Raw genomic sequence first — 16,096 nt, 5'->3', positions numbered from 1 at the left:
GTGCTAGGAATGTATCCACACATAAGAGTTAATGTCCATGATGCACATAAGGGATATATAACTAAGAAAACCTGATAACTGAAACCATGAGCATGAAGACCAACAAAACAAGTATCACAATTCCAAGGGTCATGCACGTCGTCGACCTGCTCTTGCCGCTATGGTCTCGTAGCCGCACCCGTTCTTGCTGCATCATGTCATAATTGCCCTCCAACTTGGCCTGCGCTTGCTCCACAACCGCCTTGTCCTTCTCCAGAGATGTGGAGAAATGCATGGCATTGCGTTTGAGTTGCTGCGCCATGAGCTCAAGCTGGGTCGAAAGCTCCTCTTGCACGGCCGTCGACGCATGGGTACCTCCCAGTTTACGAGCAGTAGGTGTAGGCCCGAAATTACGCGAGAATGCGGATGTGGTTGCTGTCTCTGGAGGATACGAAGATGGTAGAAGGGAGGGCAGGGCGGTAGTAATGAGTGTTGGAGACATTTCTTCGGGGTCAGGAGGAGTGATAAATAAGTTGTTCTTCGATAAAGCGGGTGACGGCGATTTTTCTTTGAGTTCTTGAGGTGTAGGACTTTGGGATCGCTGCTGCTGTGACGGTTCAATGTGTGAAGGGGTCAGGGGAGGGCGTGGTACAGGTAGAGTAGGGAGTATGGGAATAGGTTCCTTAGGTTCTGGTTTTGTCGTCTGAATATATCAATTAGAATGCTTAAAGGCATGTATACGTAAAAACTAAACCTTTTCTACATTGCTGAGAAAGGACTCGACACGCTCTAGCTTGGCCTTTGCGTCGTCGAGACGTTGCAACTTTTTCCTGTATCCAAGTAAGTTGAATGCCTTTGAAGATGTTCAAGAGACGAACGGTGGTGGCTCAAAATCATCTGCCTCGATATTCTTAACCAGCCTTTTTGCAAACTTTACATTCTAAAGATACGTTTGAACTCAACACGCAGGTGACGTTTGTAACAAGCTCACCTGTAATGATTTCAATGCACTTAGATAAATCTCCTCCTTGCGCAGGCTTGCGCTTGGCTTCCAGTCATCTACATTAGCTACAGATTTCTCGAGTCGTCGTACCAGGCGAATCAAGTTGATTTCATTGTGTTGCGGCTCGGTTTCGTAATCCATAAGCTTCTAAAATGTTTCGTTTCGCGTGCACTAAAGGGTACCTTCGGTTGAAAAGCAGGTTCAGAGCAGAAATCTCCGACTCAGTAAATGTACAGGGTCAAAAGAAAGAAAGAAATTGGAAAGTAAAAGGGCAAACAAGTCGCATGTTTCCTGTTGGTTTCCTGCGTTTGATGTCGTGGTTGTTTATAACAGACAAAGTAGCCAAACAAAACCCAAGAACTATTTTTAGGCAGAACAGATAGGGGCTATATCCGTGTTTACTTCGAAAGATACCAGCAGCAGAGAGTCTTTGTAATGTATCAGGCTCATCCAGACGGTCTTCAGAGTCAGCAGCACAGTTTAGTAGGTCTGATATATTTCATTTCATGTTTGTGGTCTCGTCATTAATTTTATAAAAGTGTGTAGTTTGCAGACGTTAAGTGACGGAAAAGATATATATCTTCGATGCTGGTTGGGCCGTAGATAAGGCTCTGAGGGTCGATTTTGCGTGACTCTGGGAAGTTATCATATTCAAAAGAGTCCCCTGAGGTCTATGGCTGTCCGTTTGCACATTTAATGCCAATATATAAGTTTCTTTCCCCTTACATATAAGTGTAGGGAGTAAATGGTCCTGTACGTAAATCTTATGATATCCGCAGACAGACAGCAAGTTACCGCACATGAAAATCCCAAATCCACATATTCAAATGTTGTGCCCTCAGATGAAATATTGAGTACCATACATATAGTTTTGCTGCCCACATATATAAGTTACAATCCCTTACATAGGAAACCCACACCCTTTCATAAATGTTTTGTACCCTTACACATATCTACAGGCTCCGTGTATTATTGATTTTACATATCACCGTCCCAAAGAGATAGAGTCATTTTTCGGCATTTGTCTATGCCGTGTCAGCCGGGAAATCATGAGAATTCGGCAAATGTCGGCCATCGACAAGACACATCTCAGCACATTACAGTTTTTTGAAGTCAACACACGCTGAGTGAGAAAAGACAGTCTTCATACGTACTATAAAAGCTTGCGTGTATGCTTCTTATAGACGTATCTCGTCTATCTGATTGGAGACAAGAGCTTCGATTCACCATTACTGAAGCCTAGCCGGTGTGCTAGGTTTAAATACACGTGCAGTTGAGGTTATAAGTGAGAAAGTGGAATATTTCTATTCATGACATGCCATAAAACTGTCTGTAGTAATCACTACATGCTATTAGGACTTTGAACAAAATCTAATATCCATCCTAGCTTCTCAACGAGTATCAATTGATTGCAGCGGGATGCAAACCGAATTCCCACGCGCCTCCGGCAAGGACGGCATGTGTGATAGTCATCTCGACGACTCTATATCTGCGGAAGAAAGTTTCTATATATGCGGAAGGAGTTAGAAAGAGAGATACTAGTCTTTCTATATATGAGGGAACTACTGCTATGCTCGTACCTCCCATTAAAACTGAAGGGCATGTAAATTCAATGACTGGGATGGTTTCTTCCATGCTGGGAATCCATCTGTCAATGACCGGGACACACCAAAGTATATCTTCGGAACCGTGTAGAATTATGACTTATATGTAAGGGGAAAGAAACTTATACATTGGTATTAAATGTGCAAACGGACAGCCATAATGGTACTGAGTTTTTTATGTATGGATAGCATACCCTTATGTGTGCAGCTCCCATTCAAACTGAAGGGCATGCAAATACAATGACCGGAATAATTTCTTCTATGCTCGGAAATTATCTCTGTATAACCGGGACACCAAGGTATGTAGTTGGGTTCAAGAAAAATTGTGATTTATATGTATGGGGAAAGAAGTTTATACTTTGGTATTAAATGTGCAAACGGACAGCCATAGAGGTCACATGAATGATACGGGAAAATAGTTACTTACTATTGTCCGCACTTATATAAGTGACTGAGCTAGCTCCAATCAACGCCCAGTGTCTGTTTGGGAGATCTTCTAGAAGAAGTGGTTCCCATTTACCGATAATTTGTCGACAGAGCTTCGCTAGGAGCTTTTCCTTCTTATATGGTAGCACCCACAACCGACTCAATCCTTTGACTAAAAATCTGTGGAGCATTACATGGACTTGAGAATTCTGAATTGGAGGAACATGAAAAAGGGAGGCAAAAGTAGAAAACAAATGCGGCATACATTTAGATAGCAAGCGTCCTGAATCTTGTATTCTTTCAACGACTCGATGACTTCTTCAAAATATGAAGCTGCACAATAAAAATGATCTGGACAATCCATTTTCCGATATAGACGTACAAAGTCATGAATTTGCTCCGGAAGTGAAACTGTGAGTATGCCAGCGGATGATCCAGATCCGTCTTCTAGAAACTTGAGCTCAGAAAGTCGATCTTCATCAGTAGGAAATATTACAGTCAATTCGTCCAGTTTAGTTACGCACACCGCTAGGGGCGCGGCTGGGTTATCATTAGCAATCAGACGAGAGACACCAATTTTGTGTATGATGGCAGCAATTCCATCTCCACAGACGGTATCCGCCAGGATACGCAACACACGGAGATCCGGCACAAGCAGATGTTCCTGGTCAACTATCAGCGCTGCAAGATCTGTTTTTGAGGGAGTGTGATCTCGAGTTCTCGCAAGTGGGATGTAAGCAACAAAAGCTCTACAAGGGGAGCAGAGTGGAAAGAGTCGTGATGCACAGTCAACTTTTGGAGCATGGAAGTGCGATTCCAGGAGGCCTTGATCAGAGATATGATGCTATCCGTAGGGTCTCTGTGTTGTCCAGTTATCTTGAGTTCTATGAGATTCGGTAGTATGAGGTTGTCGAGCAGTCCACGGTGACATCGAGACCAAAATTGTACGTGCAGAACCTCGAGGTTGTCAAATAGCAGTCTGAATGGGAGATGCGTCTGTGCTCTAATGCCCCATGACAATTTAAGTTCTTGTATATGACCCATCGTAGGCAAGATATCTAGTACAGCCGTGCTAAATGTGTCGTCCTTGAATCTCTGGGTATCATCAAGTATTACCAATTGCCACCACGGGACGAGGAAATCGCAATAATTGTACACCCCAAAAATGCGAACTTCGCGAAGCAAAGGTGCGATTGCGAACAACATGTTTGGAAAGTGGATACGATTTGACCAATTAATTTTTCCGAGTGAGTTTGAGGTCAATTTCAGTCGGCGGAGAGACGCAAAACGGCCTCTGCGTTCCGGTTGGTCAAAGGAATGCAAAACGTCGTAATCGGCCCTGATGGTCGCTGATTCCCATTCGTTTGTTAGAGATAGGATTGAGATTACGCCGGGATGTGTGGTTTGTTTTAGAGTGTAGAATTCCATGAAAACATGAAGAGGAGCACGGCCTCGTCGTTTGAGCTGCATATCCAGTAATTGCATGTATTTCTCTTCGTCTGGATCTTTGAAATCCCACAAGTTCCTCTTGAATACAATATTTCTCCATAGATTTGGTGTGATGAGGGCCACCTCCCGCCATTGATGGCACACCTTTGCCACGGTTGGAATTGGCGTTGGTTGTTCATTAACGGTACAGAGAAATATTAACTCCAGAAGCTCCGGGGCAATATAGCGCAAAGGATGAAGCAGGGCCTTGTAGCGGTGTTTGATTGTTTGGAGAGAAGTATTTCGAATGCGACTATGGCTGTCCGTTTGCACATTTAATACCAATCATTAAACTTTTTGTCCCATACATATAGAGAACAGTTTTATACGATCCCCACTATATATATTGCTGTCCCACTCATAGAGAGCTAGTTTCCGAGCATAGAGGAAATCATCCCGATAATTGTATTTACAGAATCTTCAACTTTAATGAATGGTACATACATATATACATCTCACCCCTATATATGACATCCCGTACCATACTTTGTAATCCCCTCCCCATATATCTAACATTTTTTCCAAAGACATAGAGTTGTCGAGATGACTACCCTGCGTGCCGGCACTGCCGAATCCGTGTGGGAATTATATTTGTACCCCGCTTTGGGGTGGATAGCTACTCCTGAAGCAGCTAGGGGAATACTTTAAGTTCAGATATGCATTAAAAATTTCGAGTTTGATGATGAAACACAAAACCTGTGCGTATAGCTGACCCTGAGTAGATTGACCACCTATAACCTCAACTTCAGGTGTATTTAACCTTAACCAAACTTAACATATCTGCTACTGGCTATTATCACAGCGCTTGGCTCAGAAAAAACACTCATAATGCTGTATTTAGCTTACATTATAGCATTCACAATCGGTTAGTATTTGAAACTGTGTCAGTGCTTACTCTGCCTGTGTCAAGGTGAAAAAACAGCAATGTGCTGTGATTCGTCTGGCTGATTGCCGAGATATGCCGAATTCGCACGAAGGCAAGCTTGCCACGGCAGGAACGAATGCCGAAAATCACCTGTATTTCTTCGGGACGACGACAGGTAAAATCTAAGATTGCCGGAACCAGTAGATATATGTGGGGGAGCAAAAAATGTATGAAACGGCATGGGTTTCCTATGTAAGGGATTCTAATATATATATATATGTGGGCTCCAAAACTATATGTATGGTACTCAAAGTTGTACCTAAGGTTGCAATATACAAATGTGTGGATATGGGATCATTATGATTGGAAGCCTTTTCTCTATCTTCGGACACCATAAGATATAGTTATTGGAAGACTTAGTCCAAGACTTCTAAATATGGGACAAAAAGTTTAATGATTGGTATTAAATGTGCAAACGGACAGCCATATGCGACCGTCTTTTCCTTTAGCTTTTTGTCTATTACTTACCTCCTCTATTTCTCTGTCAATATGGTCCAAAAACTCCTCAACTAGTATTCGTTCCTTGTCTGATGGGGCTTGATTTGACTGAAAAAGGTGATCCACTGGTGGCATAATTTTCAAGTATTTCGGACGAAGAGGCGGAATAAACGTGAATCTAGGATTTCTGGACAACATTGAAGCAAGGAAACTAGTCAAAGTGTGGGAACTGCGTTGGGTTGTGGCACAAACACATCGGCAATTGCCCGACGCCTATGGCTGTCCGTTTGCACATTTAATACCAAAGTATAAACTTCTTTCCCCATACATATAAATCACAATTTTTCTTGAACCCAACTACATACCTTGGTGTCCCGGTTATAGAGAGATAATTTCCGAGCATAGAGGAAATTATCCCGGTCATTGTATTTGCATGCCCTTCAGTTTGAATGGGAGCTGCACACATAAGGGTATGCTATCCATACATAAAAAAACTCAGTACCATAGTCTGTGACCCTCTCCGCATGTACCTCAACTTTTGTCCGAAGATATAGAGTTGTCCAGATGAATATTATTCGTGCCGTCTGTGCCGTAGAGGCGTGGGAACTCGATTTTCGTCCCGCTTGCAGTGGCTTGCTACTTGTGAAGAAAGTAGGACAGTCATTACAAGATTATAAAATTAATCATGAGCATAAACACTCGTACATTAAAGTCACATAAGACTGAATATAGACTACTCCAATGCAATTTTCTGTCTGCAACCTCAACTTAGGCCTTTTTAAGCCTTAGCACGGCGACTGGGCTGGTCAAAGCACTCGTCTCAAACTATGAAGACAACCTACTTCTGTAATCAGCCTACACAGGAATATATTTACTGATTAATTGGATAAATGTGCATCTTTTTAATGTTCAATCAGCGTGTGTCGATAGGCATACAGGCAATGAACTGTAATTTGTGTCCACATTTGCCGAGATTTGCCGATTCTCACGATGTCTAGGCATGCACGGCATAGACAGAATGCCGAAAAATGACTGTATATCTTCGGGATGAAGAAAGGTAAGAACAATCATACGGGGAACCTTCAGATATAAGTAAGGCAACAAAATATGTATAAAAGGGAGTGTTTTCTCTATGTAAGGGATTGTAATTTGTATATGTGGGCACCAAAACTATATGTATGGCACTCAAAGTTGTATCTGAGGATGCAACCTATGAATATATGGATACTGGATTTATATGTTCGGAAACCATCTCTCTATATCCAGGACATCAGAGTGTGTATATGGAATTGTGTAGAATTGAGACTTCTATGTATGGGACAAAAAGTTTATTGATTGGTATTAAATGTGCAAACGGACAGCCATAGACGCCGCTCGAACCCTCTTCTGTGGCATTCTTCCCGTCCTTCCAACAAACTCTCATATTTCGTCTGCCCTGCTATACTTCACTTTGAACGGATCTCTTTAGTTTATCTTTAAACATCTCTCTGGAGGAGTCAAATTTTGAAATCGACCCATTCAAACGATACGTCAAATTCTCAAAGACGCACAGAGTCACGATGCATTCAGAACAAAATTCGATAGACAGGCTTCTGACAACTAACGACGAGCCATCGGAGGTTGACGTTCCAAAGGTCCGAAACCTACTTTGTGAGATTACGCAGGAGCTAGACGAATTGGACGAGGATATGAGGATACTGGAAATACGTTTAACCGAAATCAAGAACGATCCAAGGTCAAGGAAACCATCGAGTGCTATAGTTCCATATTATCACCAATGCGTCGAATCCCAGCAGACATTCTTCGTGAGATATTTTTTCACTGTCTGGATCCCCATCGAAACCCTGCAATTTTGGTCACAGAAGCGCCCATTTTGTTGAGCCATGTCTGCAGTTTCTGGAGGTCACTTGCTCTGTCCACACCGCTTCTATGGGCTCGAATCCACATAGTCTTTACAGACCACGACCTATTACCAGATATTTCCAAGCCGTCCGATGACTATTCTCAGGTGCTAACCAAAATCAATCGACTTCCGACTATAGATATAATAGAAAAACTCCTTCTTCGATGTCTCGCGATTGAAGAGTGGTTTCGACGTTCTGCTGATTGTTCTCTTTCTCTATCCATCCGCTTTGTGAGTGCCCAAGATCCCTGGGACTCCAACGTCCCCACAGAATATTCGGCGCTGTCAAAACATTTATTTGGGATACTAGCCAGAGTATCTGAACGTTGGCAATCAGTCGAAATGTTTCTTCCCTTCGACCTCTACCGCACTTTAATGCAAGAAAACATCATTCCCATACAGGTCCATAGCCTTGTAAGGCTAAGAATCACATTTTATGACGTTGGTCCCGAGTTGATCATAGAACAAGAGGAAATGCTATACGCTCCGAACCTCAAATCTTTATCACTTGCGCACGCTCCAGAATCAGTGGCTTTTGGTCCATGGGAAAACCTCACATCTTTATTTATTTATGAAAGTTTATCCTACCAAGAGGCCGTAACTCTCCTTCAGAAATGCTCAGGGCTAGTTCATTTGAAGCTTACTTTATGTCGATTATCCAGGCAGAACTCTCCAGAAAAGTTTTCCACAATTTACCTTCCACATCTTTGCACAATGAACATCGCAGACCTTATTGGTGGACGTGATTCGATCGCCTTCTACAATGCCATCGATGCCCCTCAGTTATCTGAGATTTTATTCTGGGCTCGATACCGAGCGGAAAGACCATCCGATGCGTTCGCGGGACTATTACGAAGGTCAATACATTTAAAGAAACTTAGATTGCATGCAAGTCGATATTCGAGTGCAGATATGGCATTTTTGCTACGCAATATAGACCACATAACCCACTTCTCTTATGGATCTATCGAGGACTTTGTGAAGGCGGGGAATGAGACGTCCACTCTATGGAATTTTTCAGAAGTTTTTCTGATACCAGAGCACATAGAAAACGCGCCCAGTGGGCAAATTCAAAGACTCGGACCTCCTCTACCATGTCTGAAGTCGCTGGAACTAATTGACAGAGAGTCAGACATCCAAATTTGTTGAATCAAATGGAATCTGCCCAATCAGGGGAATTGGCACCACTACACTGCCTAAACGTGGCCTTCGACCACCCACAACATATGGATCTCATTAAGCAACTTGAAAACCATACGAAGTCAATTGGGTACAACCACGAAATCAAGTTGACTGTAACTTACCCTGAACCCGTAACGAATCCCCGTCTCTTGGCTACTTACGCTGGTTTTGATACACAAAACGATCACAGTAACAAATGGCGTATATACGAAGATGTAAGTTTACATACCTTCAGAAAGGCAATTTTATTATTATATCATACTGACCTTTTGCCTTGAAGGAAGTATTATACAACTGATTTGTTGACGACGTCAGATAGTTATACACTGCAATAAATTTTTGGCATGAATTACACTGCTGCAGATTCATACCCATAGAATCTGAGTGAAAGGCGAACCTCAAACTTGACGGGCAGAAAGCTGTAAGGCCCCACGCGTCGTAAATACTTACGACACGTTTGATTCTGTTTAATTATATGTAATCCCACGGAGGTTCGAAGACTTCGCGAACTGAAAGAGAAGGAAAATTTAATTGGAGGAATAAGTGATACCGAACAGATACTAGTACAATACATTCCTGACTCCTGTGATTAATTTGTTATGGGACGCGGAGGTAAGTACGTAAAGGTCGACGATGCCACAAGTAGTCAGTTGGTATATCAAAGGGGATATCTGTGTGTGCGCGGGGTGCGATAACAAATACACTTGCAGTTATTGCGAGGGGAGGATGACGAGGGACGAGCTGGATCGAAAAATGAAAGACCACTACGACAGTATTCACTCAATTCGAGTGTCAGAGATCTTCTCGTTGCTGTCGTTGTCAATGTCCTTCTCTCCGGTTGTTCCAACATGAGCTGTTCCGGTGATCATATTGACAGTTTCGTCGCCGTCGAATAGTCTGGTTAAAGAACAGATTAATATGTGTCATGTAATGAAAATGCATTGAATCAAAGACGTACGCAGCAGTTTCCTCAAGACTGAGCTGTAATGTACGACCATGGTGTCAAACAATGTTTTCAAAAAAGGAAGGAAATTACTGACCCCTTTGGTTTCAATGATGAAGAAGTAGCAGAATACGACTTCGAATGCAATCCAGGCAACGTACACCATCTAATTGACCATAAGCATACACTCCCAACTAGTTCCCAAGAACGCTTACATAGTACTTCCAGCCGAGGTGTGCAAGAGCAATTGGGTTGACGTATCTGAGGCAAGAGAATTAAAAAGACAAACTATACTTCAGGGAGATGGACATACTGGTTGAAGATGAGAGACAACGAAATTGAGAAGTTGAAAATGGTGAATCCTTTAGCACGGAGCGAGTAAGGTAGAATTTCAACGGTGTATCTTTAGAACGTATAAGTCAAAGTGACGAAAAGCAGATCACAGTTACATACGATACAATAAGAGGGGTGAAGGCAAGCTGGAGACATCAAGTTAGGTCATTCCACAAATTGAAATAAGCATAATAACACACATCGTCTGTGAGCAGTTGTCAGTTTCTGAAGTCATATATATCTAAAAAAAGACTCACAGAAACCGTAGAACAAGACTGTAAAATAGCATTGCAACCATGTCAGCAAAACGGAAAAATAATTTACCAAATTGATAACTCACAGATCATGGCAATAACAGTGTGAGCAGCTCCCTTCCTGTTGTTGTCCTGGGCGTACAAAGACACGCAGACAGATTGGAGAGTCCAGAAGATCAACATGCCGATAGTCGATGTCATGAACAGGCGTCTGCGTCCAACTCTCTCACACAAGAATCCGGCACCGATGGCGATGATAAAGTTCCAGATGTTCAAGATACCATTCTGTGAGAAACAAATGCATCAGTGTCAATGGCCACAATCTACAAAGCGAATGCGTACGATGAGAAGCTGGGTACTGTTGTCGGTGACTAAGACAGTGTTAGATTGATGATTGACCCGAGGACAAAGGGATTGAGCTTACTTCCAATACTGATGAAAACCTTGTTGAGGTCTATAGTATCAAGCACGAGTTAAACAATGCCAGAAAGCCAAAAATACAAAAATATTCACAGTAAGATCTGGAATAGAATGTATATCAGTGATTGCTTGACTGAATGAAAAAAATTACTCACACCAGACCGTTGCCAGACCACTGTGAGAAGAAAGCGATGGCAATAATAATGCGCATACGGCGGCGGTTACCCGCAGACTTGAACAAAGAAAGCCATCCGACGTTAGCGGCAACATCTCGATCGAAGGCAATGGCAGCTTTGATCTCCTCGAACTCGTATTGGACGAGCGGGTCATTTCTGTTGGGAAGTTAGTATAAATTTAAACCAGCAAGGTCATGCGCACGCACTGGTTGCTATTTGCGTGGTAATACGCCAAAGTCTTAAGTGCCTCGGCTTCACTATGAACAAGAATATTAAGAATTTTTGAAGGGCAGAAAAGCAAGCAAACTCACCGTCCTTTGCTGACGAGGAAACGAGGAGACTCGGGGACCAGCCAAATGAGGAAAATTTGGAGAACCGACGGCAAGCCTTGCAAAGCGGAGGGAATGCGCCATGCCCAGTTGTTGTTGATGCGGAACGTGCCAAAGGTCTAAAATAGCACAGCGCGTGAGCACTGACTTCATCCGACGTATCAACACCAAAAATGTATTGAACTTACTGTCCACGCCGCACTGAGAACAGATGATCACGGCGTCAGTGCTACTGATCAGTTGAGAGGAGTAGATATGGAGCATACATTATACTTCCGAGATACCTAAGATTAACGAAGTATAGTGTGATCAATGTTACGATTATTTCATGACGTTTAGGAGGTTTCTTACCAGAGTGTGTTGTACATGGAGGTCGCCTGAGCACGTTGAGTTGGATATGCGATTTCCGTGACGAGAAGAGGGGCAGCTGCTGCGGCGAATGTGAGACCAAAGCCAATGAGGAATCTGCATTGCGGGATATCCGAATCGTCCGATAGGCAAAAATAATTTAGCATCCTGTGCACGCCATAATGGGGACATGTACGCACCGTGCACCGATAAACATTCCGAAGGAGTGTGCCGCCGTTTGCAGAATGGTAGCGGCTACCATGATACATGCTCCGAAGAAAATGGTTGGGCGACGACCAAAGCCATCAGCGAAGTATGGAGCGAAGGGGTATGCGGCGAGAGACCCGATGTTCTAGGATTCCAGGTTTAGAACAGACATATTGAAGGGTATGAGGTGAAGCATGCCTGGATTGCATTGAAGAGCCCCAACTACGCCACGACACATATTTAGACTGCAACATAAGTAGGAAATTATAGCCCACATACTTTGCCTCCATGCGGGGTGTGGAATTCATCTTCCCAAGCCGTGACACTCTGCAAACCATCTGGTGAAGACTCACTGAGTACTCCACTTCAAATGACGAAAGGATATACCCACTCATCATACTACCTGTAAAATTGTCGTCAGCAGGGTTACTGTACATCAAATTCCAAGACCCTCTTACCATCGTAACCGTTCGTCGACGATGTGATGAGTCTATTACATTTATGAGTTAGGCAGCATGAGCATGAGGTCCTTGATAATGACATACAGCAAGCAGATGCATAAATTAAGGGCAATAATGCCTACGAAAAAAATTCAGTGTTTTTGACGTAGAAGTTTCGAAGCTGATACCAACGTTTGTTCTTGTACCATGGCCGAGTATCTGTAATAAACTGCCTATAGCCAGCGCCATCCGATGCAACAGCGGGACCACCAGCCATGTTTGTGTGTGTGAACTAAAAGCAAGAGGTTCGAGGGGAAGAACAAAGTGCACTAACTGATTTCCCATGCTTTTAAACTGAAGTCGATGGGACCATTACGACTGGGGTTGCCGTAAAATTACATTTGGAGCGGAGAAGTGACGGGAGAATCCCCGGAATGTGTCACCTATGGTTATTTTTGAAACTGAAGGTAGCATGGGCCTCGTTTCATCGAGGTTGTGGACTTCTGTCATCAAGATGGACACTATCTAGAACCATTTGAAAGCCGGTTTGAAAACGACATATGAATTCTGGACCTAAAACTGCTGCATACATGCTGCTTTTTCAAGTCAGCGTGAACACATTTGCCATGCAATACAACGAGCATAAGCAGATTGTTATCTCACTTAAAGATCCTATGCAAACGGATTCCTCTTTTCAAACGCGTCGTAGCCGTAGGTGTTCTTCAGAGCAAAGAACAAACACTTCGTGGGACAGATCCGGGGTTTCTCCTCCAACACAACATGGAGCACAGATAAATATAGCCCAGAGGTCCCCTTGCGGCAATCCTGGAGTCTGGTATCCATTTGGAACAGAAATAACAGGTTTTAAACGCAAATTTGGAGGGCGCCAATGGTGGTTAAGACGAGAACAATGAAAATTTGGCGATTTGGTGAAATTGCCTGGCCTTGTTATCTTGTCACGTGGGGTCACACTGTGGGCGCCTACCGATTTTGGCAGACCCTTGATCTCTTACTACCATCACAATCCGGCATTTAATTGAGATTTCTACTTTTCAAGAAGTACTAACATAGAATTATGACCGTTTTAAATCTACAGGAGAGTTCCATCCGTCGAACCGCCCACAGCAGCCCTCAGGATGATGTTCTTAAGGAAACATCCTAGCTTGGGTGTATCTCCCATCTAACTACGTCAAGAGGACACAAATTGCCAACTCACTACGTATAACATCACTGCGAAAGGGTCAGGTGCCAGGCAACACATCTTTGTGAGTGAAAAGGGGAACTATCGAATGGTGGAGGTAATACAATGTGTGTTTAACTTTTATTTTTGCTTTCTAGTGTTTATATGCGCGCCCTTCGTCGGGAAATCCCTGTGACCGCTACCATACATAGTGGTGTGGTAAAGCTTTAAATTGAAAACCCTGGCATCGATCAGCTGGAATCTTCTGCTTGTTGAGAGCCAGTGGGTTAAACGGTCTGCCGTATTCAACCCCTTAATCAACACAATGGGTGCATATATGCGCATCAAGGGTGCCGAATAACCTTCTTAATACAGTCAGTACGTGGCCGCAGTTTATGATCGTTGGATGTTCGTCACATCATTTGAGGGTTGTTCTGTGCTACAGTGCAATATTGTATCTGATCCGTTATTTTTGAAGACATCAAGTGAGTAAAGAGAAGCTCTTTAACACCGTAAATCTCACTCAACGATAGAATCACGACAGATCACAAAGGAACCAAGAAGACAGGCTTCGCGTCGGCTATTTGCAGGCTCCTGTTATCTGGGTTGCGTTTGAAATACACTTCAACGCTCTCTTTGACCACAGAATATTCATTCAGCGGTGAAAATGCTCCAAAGTAATCGCACTTCTGTGCTAAACGGCCGCATGGATATAGAGGTCCGATTCCTATTTGGTCGGAAGTGGCGAGTTACTGGATGGACCACTGCAGAATGTGGATAATTTTAACCGATAAACAGCCTGGGAGGGAACTCGATAACATCGCTCTCCTTCTCAATTCATATCCGACTTTCTCCCGAGCTGGCGCTGTGTGGACGCTATCTACTTCATAGCGAGTTTGCCAGACTACAATCGCTTCACTTCGGACATTTCTAGAGCATTAACTCCAACCTAGGTCCTTCGAGCCGAGGTGCTATCTATACGTGATTCTGACAATGTATAGACCGACGGTAGGGTCCAGATGCCATTTTGATTCGAGTGTTCACGCTGTAGGTTATATCTTTGGGTCTGCCCAATTAAATACTCATCCGGGTATACGACGTGTAGGATCGGTTTCTTCATTTCTACGCAAAAAGTAATTTCTGACCGGTATATGTAGATGCTCCGCCCTCCATTTTCCTTTTGTAGGTCGTTTTTCACAGCAAGAGTTAGATGCGCAGCTATCTATGAAAAGTTTGTTAATTGCTGTTCAATGAACGGCAATGCCCCGTCTCCGGCCACCTGCATGCATTGCGTCACCGTGCATCGCTGGGCGAGTGTTGTGCAGACACCCGTTGTTTGCCTGTCTTGTCTAGCATCTCTGAGCCGCTCCAAGAAGTTTCCCGTTCATTCGCCCAGATTCTCGAACGCAGTCGCCTGGCTACGACTGCGTTGGCTATCACTGACCGGAGGGTTGTCCGGTCGTAGCGGTCTACTCACCCTCGCCTTGCGGCCCCGGCTTCATGGCACGCCCCAGGCATGCAGGGACTGTCCCAGAGCCCTTGGGAATTTCGTGGCTTTGTGCCGCGCACCTTGGCTTCCTCGACGATCCTCAGGCTGGGGAAATGTCAATGAACGTAAGATCGTTATGTTGTCCAAGTACTTCATACCGTGCATTCATAGCCGATACACAGCTTGTGTTGTGAACTGAAGACAAGGTTAAGCACGGTAGGATTAAAGCGGATCGGCTCAATACAGCGAGTTATGGGCATTTGCTGCCCGAGATGGGGAGGTACAAGGCTCAGTGCCAGTCTCGGCACCTCCGTGCACGTGCCCGGTCGCTTGTCCAGCTGATGCCCGCGTACGGCTTGACCACTGACCAGTCATAGTCTCGACTCCAGACAATCCGGATATACCAGGTTTCACACGGTATACTCCGTAGATAGTCTGGTGGGGTTTAACCGTAAGGCAGTACATGAGAGCGAGCCTTGGCACATTTTGGCTGAAATAGGGAATAAAAGGTGCACGTGCAAGGCCTTGGCCAAACACCATCATTTATACTACCTTGGCGTCGACGCGTCGTTAATTAGCACCCCTAATCTGTTTAATAGTATTGAGATGTACAGAGCAGAATGGCTTTGGAAAAGTAATCTATGCAGTATTTTTACCAGGTCGGATGATTTGAATTGAGACTGGTCAGCCAATATGTGTACGAAAACATTGGTGTAGCTATGTTTCAAATCTCAATTTTTCTTACTCCATCTTCGAAATGCCTATTTCTTCAAAGGTTCAACAGTACAAAGGAGACGAAGCCCTTTTGAACATTCTTAGCGATCTCTCATGGAAAATACTTTGCAAAAGACCTTTCCGATGGCAATTAATAGCTGCCGAGGCAATTTTGCAAGGAAAAGATGTGGTTCTTGATGTTGGCACGGGTTGCGGGAAATCACTGTGCTTCTTGCTGCCACTGATGCTATGTAAATCTGATATGTCAATCACCGTATCACCATTGACTGCTCTGATGATTGACCAAGTACGTAT

General features: G+C 43.7%; 3 protein-coding genes across 3 annotated transcripts; all 3 read right to left on the bottom strand.

Moving 5' to 3' along the window:
* Positions 1-61: 61 nt before the first annotated feature.
* JR316_0001724 (uncharacterized protein) lies at positions 62-1,123 on the bottom strand (the record flags this gene model as incomplete). The annotated part of the gene is made up of 4 exons (XM_047887524.1): positions 62-682; positions 734-809; positions 858-919; positions 971-1,123. The coding sequence occupies 4 exons, from the start codon at positions 1,121-1,123 to the stop codon at positions 62-64; spliced, it is 912 nt and encodes a 303-aa protein (XP_047752447.1).
* A 2,189-nt stretch (positions 1,124-3,312) lies between these two features.
* On the bottom strand, positions 3,313-4,218 carry JR316_0001723 (uncharacterized protein; the record flags this gene model as incomplete). The annotated part of the gene is made up of 3 exons (XM_047887523.1): positions 3,313-3,345; positions 3,395-3,761; positions 3,806-4,218. The coding sequence occupies 3 exons, from the start codon at positions 4,216-4,218 to the stop codon at positions 3,313-3,315; spliced, it is 813 nt and encodes a 270-aa protein (XP_047752446.1).
* A 5,506-nt stretch (positions 4,219-9,724) lies between these two features.
* On the bottom strand, positions 9,725-12,675 carry JR316_0001722 (Lactose permease; the record flags this gene model as incomplete). Its single annotated transcript, XM_047887522.1, has 22 exons — positions 9,725-9,845; positions 9,907-9,929; positions 9,989-10,057; positions 10,107-10,152; positions 10,205-10,294; positions 10,345-10,370; positions 10,629-10,763; positions 10,821-10,849; positions 10,903-10,932; positions 10,992-10,999; positions 11,054-11,230; positions 11,281-11,331; positions 11,386-11,522; positions 11,592-11,604; positions 11,670-11,687; positions 11,755-11,868; positions 11,952-12,103; positions 12,238-12,285; positions 12,312-12,361; positions 12,417-12,448; positions 12,504-12,537; positions 12,591-12,675. 22 exons carry the CDS (start codon positions 12,673-12,675, stop codon positions 9,725-9,727), a joined length of 1,488 nt encoding a protein of 495 aa, XP_047752445.1.
* Positions 12,676-16,096: the final 3,421 nt, after the last annotated feature.

The sequence above is a fragment of the Psilocybe cubensis genome, chromosome 2 (assembly GCF_017499595.1).
Source record: "Psilocybe cubensis strain MGC-MH-2018 chromosome 2, whole genome shotgun sequence".
In the NCBI taxonomy this organism is placed as follows: Eukaryota; Fungi; Basidiomycota; class Agaricomycetes; order Agaricales; family Agrocybaceae; genus Psilocybe; species Psilocybe cubensis.
Note: the sequence above shows the minus strand (reverse complement) of the source record. Positions and strands in the feature narration are given on the sequence as shown.